We start from the raw sequence: 5,577 nt of genomic DNA, 5'->3' as shown, positions 1-5,577 counted from the left end.
GACTGTGCAAAGTGATTTTTCTTCCCTTTTTCATGCAATCTTACCCAGTGTTATGATCTTTTGAATCCCCTGCACTCTAACACACACTTTAAATTTCTCAATTAAATCTATCTAACAAAAATTAAAAACTCCATACCACACATGGGTTGCCTCCCATGAAACGCTTGATTTAACGTCGCGGCACGACGAAGTTGACGTTTCCTTGGATTCACTCATTGGTCGGGCATGGACCATCTTTGAGAGCCAGCTGCTCCACCAAATGTTTTTCTCCATCTGTGCCCAAGTAATGCTTGACTCGCTGGCCATTCACTTTGAAGGTTCGGAACCCATCCTCCGATTGTAGTTCCACAGCTCCAAAAGGAGAGACATTTACCACTTTGAACGGACCGGACCATTTTGATTTTATCTTGCCCGGAAACAATTTGAGCCTTGAGTTAAAGAGCAAAACCAAGTCACCCGACCTGAACTCCCTTTTCAAGATCTTTTTGTCATGGACGAACTTCATCCTTTCTTTATACACAGTTGCACTTTCATATGCATGGAAACGGAATTCCTCCATTTCATTGAGTTGTGGTAACCTCAAATTTGCAACTTCAGCCCAGTCCAAGTTCAACCTCTTTAAAGCCCACATGGCCTTGTGCTCCAGTTCCACGGGTAGATGACAAGCTTTGCCGAAGACTAACCTGTAAGGAGAAGTACCAATATGAGTTTTGTACGCCGTACGGTATGCCCACAATGCGTCATTTAGCTTCCTTGACCAATCGGTCCTGTTTGCATTAACAGTCTTTGCTAGAATGCTCTTGATCTCCCGGTTGGAAACCTCAACTTGACCACTAGATTGGGGATGATAAGGTGTGGCCACCTTGTGCTTGACACCATACTTCTCTAGTAGCCCCGTGAAAGCTTTGTTACAGAAATGAGACTCACCAACACTAAGAATGGCCCTAGGAGTGCCAAACCGAGTGAATATGTTTTTCTTCAAGAATGCGGTCACACTTCTTGCCTCGTTGTTTGGTAAGTCAATTGCTTCAACCCATTTGGACACATAGTCCACAACTACAAAGATATATTTCATCCCACAAGAGGTCACAAAGGGACCCATAAAATTAATTCCCCATACGTCGAAGATTTCTATCTCCATGACAAAGTGCATTGGCATTTCATGCCTCTTGGAGATTGATCCTTGCCTTTGACATTGGTCACAAGCCTTGACCATTTGATTGGCATCATGATAGATTGACATCTAATAGTAACCACATTCAAGCACCTTAGCCGCCGTTCGATTTCCTCCATGATGACCCCCAACCGGTGAGTCATGACATCCCTTTAGGATTGGCATAATCTCTTCTTCTGGAACGCACCTTCTGATAATATTGTCAGCACAAACACGGAACAAGAATAGTTCCTCCCAATAGTATTGCCGGCAGTCTCTCAAGAACTTCCTTTGATAGGATTCCAATCCATCCGGAATAAGGTCACTAACCAAATAGTTAGGAATATCGGCATACCAAGGAGCAAAAGTGCTAGATAGTGCCAATATGTGTTCATCCGGGAATGCATCGTTGATTTCAAGATCTCCCTTTGGTCTCCCTGCTTACTCAAGCCTTGATAAATGATCCGCCACTTGATTTTGAGTTCCCTTACGATCCTTGACCTCGAAGTCAAATTCTTGCAATAACAAGACCCATCGAATCAAGCGAGGCTTTGCATCCTTCTTTGCCATGAGATAGCGAAGAGCAGCATGATCCGTGTACACTATCACCTTGGATCCCAACAAATAAGCCCGGAACTTCTCAAAGGCATAGAAAATGGCAAGAAGTTCTTGCTCAGTGACCGTGTAATTCATTTGCGCCCCATTGAGTGTCTTGATTGCATAATAGACCGGGTGGAGAACCTTGTTGTGACGTTGGCCAAGCATTGCTCCAATAGCTACACCACTGGCATCACACATGAGCTTGAAAGGAAGAGACCAATCGGGTGTGACAATAATAGGTGCCGTGGTGAGCCTTTGCTTCAATTCCTCAAAGGCTTTGAGGCATTTCTCATCAAACACAAATTTGGCATCTTTCTCAAGGAGTTTGCACATAGGATTTGCAATCTTGGAAAAATCTTTGATAAAACGCCTATAGAACCCGGCATGCCCCAAGAAACTTCGAACACCTTTAACGGAAGTAGGTGGAGGAAGCTTAGAAATAATCTCGATCATTGCCCGGTCAACCTCTATGCCACGTTTGGAGATTTTATGCCCCAACACAATGCCTTCATCCACCATAAAGTGACATTTCTCCCAATTGAGCACAAGGTTGGTCTCTTCACATCTCTTAAGGACTTGTCTAAGATTGTTAAGACAATTCTCAAAAGAATCACCTACCACCGAGAATTCGTCCATGAAGACTTCTAGAAAATCCTCTACCATGTCGGAGAAAATGGACATCATGCATCTTTAAAAAGTAGCCGGAGCGTTGCATAAACCAAATGGCATCCGGCTAAAGGCAAAAGTTCCATAGGGGCAAGTGAATGTTGTCTTCTCTTGATCCTCCAATGCTATGTTGATTTGGTTGTAGCCGGAATATCCATCAAGGAAACAATAGAATGACCTTCCCGCTAGCCGATCAAGCATTTGATCAATAAAAGGCATAAGGAAATGGTCTTTGCATGTGGCACTATTGAGCTTCTGATAATCCATACACACCCTCCAACCGGTCACCGTTCTTGTAGGGATGAGCTCATTTTTCTCATTTTCAATTACGGTCATGCCTCCCTTTTTCGGCACACATTGCACCGGGCTCACCCAAGAACTATCGGCAATAGGGTAGACCACCCCGACATCTAACCACTTGATGATTTCTTTCTTTACCACCTCTTGCATTGACGGGTTCAATCGTCGTTGATGTTCCACACTTGGTTTAGTATCACTCTCCAATTGGATTTTGTGCTCGCAAATTCCAGCGGAATCCCACGGATGTCCGCAATTGTCCATCCAATAGCTTGCCTATGCTCCTTACTTCCAACAATTGTTCTACTTGCACTTCATTCAACAAAGAAGGAACAATTACCGGTAAAGTATCATTTGAGCCAAGAAACTATACGTCAAGTGTGGTGGAAGTGGTTTTAGCTCTAGTTGCCGAGGTTCGATAATAGAAGGCTTTGCGGGAGGAGTGGCTCTATTCTCCAACTCGAGAGAGAGCTTTGCTGGAGCATAAGTGTAAGACCCAAGCCCCTCCAATGCATTTACCGATTCCATATACCCCTCCATATCTTCACCATCAAAGTTCACCAAAATAGCCGCAAATGCCTCGCCGAGGCATTGTTCTTCCATTTTCATTTCAACCGCATCATCAACAACATCGATCACCGAGATGCTTTCATACTCATGTGGTAGTTTATACCCTTGCTTGCTTGGAATGTAACCTCTTCATCATTCACACAGAATTTGATTTCATTCCATTCCGAATCCATTAGTGCTCTTCCAGTGGCAAGGAATGGTCTCCCCAAAATGATAGGGATCTCTTTGTCAACCGCACAATCAAGGATTACGAAATCGGCAGGTAAATGAAACTTTCCCACCTTAACAAGCACATCATCAACAATTCCCACCGGTCTTTTTATGGAACGATCGTCCATTTGCAATCTCATACTTGTGGGCCTTAGCATACCTAACCCTGCTGGCTTAAAGATGGCAAGAGGCATTAAGTTGATGCTAGCCCCATTATCACAAAGGGCTCTTGCAAAATCACGTTCCCCAATAATACATGGAATGGTGAAAGCTCCCGGATCTTCTTTCTTTTGAACGGTGGATGTTGCAATGATAGAACTAACCCGGTGAGTCACATTACTTCATTCTTGGTGGTCTTCTTCTTGGTGATCAAATCTTTCAAATATTTAGCAAACCCCGGCATCTCTTGAAATGCTACCAATAATTGCTTGATAATGTCATAGAATTTTTCCAGTTTGCTATCATCAACCTTCCTAGCAAGTCTTTGAGGGAATGGAGGAGGAGGTCTAGGAATAGGTGGAACAGTTTTTGGTGCCTCTTTTACCTTTTCCTTTACCTCTCCCCGGTTCTCTTTTTGCACTTGCAACTCTTCCGGAATCTTTTCAATTTCGACAACACTTGGCTCTTCAACCTCAACCCCTTGTTCGGACTCTTCTACTTCAACTGCTTGTTCACCCTCTCCTTGTAGTATCTTCCCACTCCGAGTAGTAATTGCCATGATATGAGAAGTTGGGCCACTCCCACTACCCCTTGGGTTCGCAATTGTGTCACTAGGGAGTGTTCCGTTTTGCTTTGGATTTTGTTCCCTAGAGAGGTCTCTCATTTGCATCTCCAATTTTTGAATGGATGTCGTATGAGAGCCAACAAGCTCGGTCATGTTCCTCATAGAAGTGTCGGACTTCTCTTGATTTTGCAATACCCGTTCAAGCATGCATTCCAACTTGGAATCACTTGAGGAACCTTGATTTGAATATTGACCCTTTGGAGGAACATAAGGATTTGAACTCCGATTTGAGAAGTTGTTGCTGTTATTCCAATTTCCTTGATTTGAGCTACCTTGGTCATTTCGCTATTGTTGGTTGCCTTGCCCTTGCAGGTTTGGTCTCCATTGATTTTATTGTCCTTGACCTTGGTATTGTTGTCTTTGATACCCTCCTTTAGGGTTGTTGATGTAGTTTGCTTCCTCAAAATCTTCATTTGATATAGGTTGCACATCCTCCACCACATTCACCTTTTTTGTTTGACTTTCCGTGAACATTTTTGCCAACACATTGACATTTGTGGCAAGCCCTGCGATTACTTGATCTCTCTCTTGATTCTCCTTAATTAGGTTGGTCAAGGAGGGAGAACCATATGCAATTCCACCTATGGTGTCCTCGGAGTGCCAAGCTTAATTATGTTGTGCCATTTTGTCAAGGATCTGTGTGACCCTTGTGAATGTCTTGTCCATAAAAGATCCGTCAGCTGCATTCTTGGCTATAGATTGGTTCATCGGATCTAAACCCATGTAGAATTTTTCCAATAAGATGGAATCCGGAAAACCATGATTGGGAGACCTCACCAAATATAATTTGAACCGATCCCATGCCTCATGTAGATGTTCTTCCGGTACTTGCTTGAAAAAGAAGATTTTTATCCCGGAGCTCAGATTNAAAACAGTTTCAAGTAACAAGAGAAGAGGATTCGAGTCCAGCAATCAGGCGCCCACCTGGAGAACAAGGGAAGACAGTTCAAAAGAAAAGCAGTTTTAAGAGAAAGCGGGTCAAGTTCAGCAATCAGGCGCCCCACCTGGAGAACAAGGGAAAGCAGTTCAAGTTCCAGAGGAAGGCAGTTCAAGGTTCAACAATCAAGCGCCCACCTGGAGAACAAGGGAAGACGACACAAGTTTCAAGGGAAAGCGGTTCAACTTCAGCAATCAGGCGCCCACCTGGAGAACAAGGGAAAGCAGTTCAAGTTTCAGAAGAAGGCAGCTCGAGGTTCAGCAATCAGGCGCCCACCTGGAGAACAAGGGAAGACGGCACAAGTTTCAAGGGAAAGCGGGTCAAGTTCAGCAATCAGGCGCCCACCTGGAGAACAAGGGA

At 44.0% G+C, this 5,577-nt stretch overlaps 1 protein-coding gene across 1 annotated transcript; it reads right to left on the bottom strand.

Annotated features, from left to right (window-relative positions):
• On the bottom strand, positions 209–1,216 carry LOC109232270 (protein NYNRIN-like). Its single transcript, XM_019397974.1, has 2 exons — positions 882–1,216; positions 209–767 (listed from the first exon to the last, which is right to left on the bottom strand). The coding sequence occupies exons 1-2, from the start codon at positions 1,214–1,216 to the stop codon at positions 209–211; spliced, it is 894 nt and encodes a 297-aa protein (XP_019253519.1).

This window comes from Nicotiana attenuata, chromosome 1 (genome assembly GCF_001879085.1).
Source record: "Nicotiana attenuata strain UT chromosome 1, NIATTr2, whole genome shotgun sequence".
Classification (NCBI taxonomy): domain Eukaryota; kingdom Viridiplantae; phylum Streptophyta; class Magnoliopsida; order Solanales; family Solanaceae; genus Nicotiana; species Nicotiana attenuata.
This window is presented reverse-complemented; position numbering and strand designations above follow the sequence as displayed.

Excerpts from the sequence above, each read along its gene's own strand:
- LOC109232270 (XM_019397974.1), bottom strand. The coding sequence starts at position 1,216 with ATGGTCAAGGCTTGTGACCAATGTCAAAGGCAAGGATCAATCTCCAAG. Across the intron at positions 768-881 it reads TTCACGGGGCTACTAGAGAA|GACCGATTGGTCAAGGAAGC; the intron begins GTATGGTGTCAA and ends TAATGCAAACAG.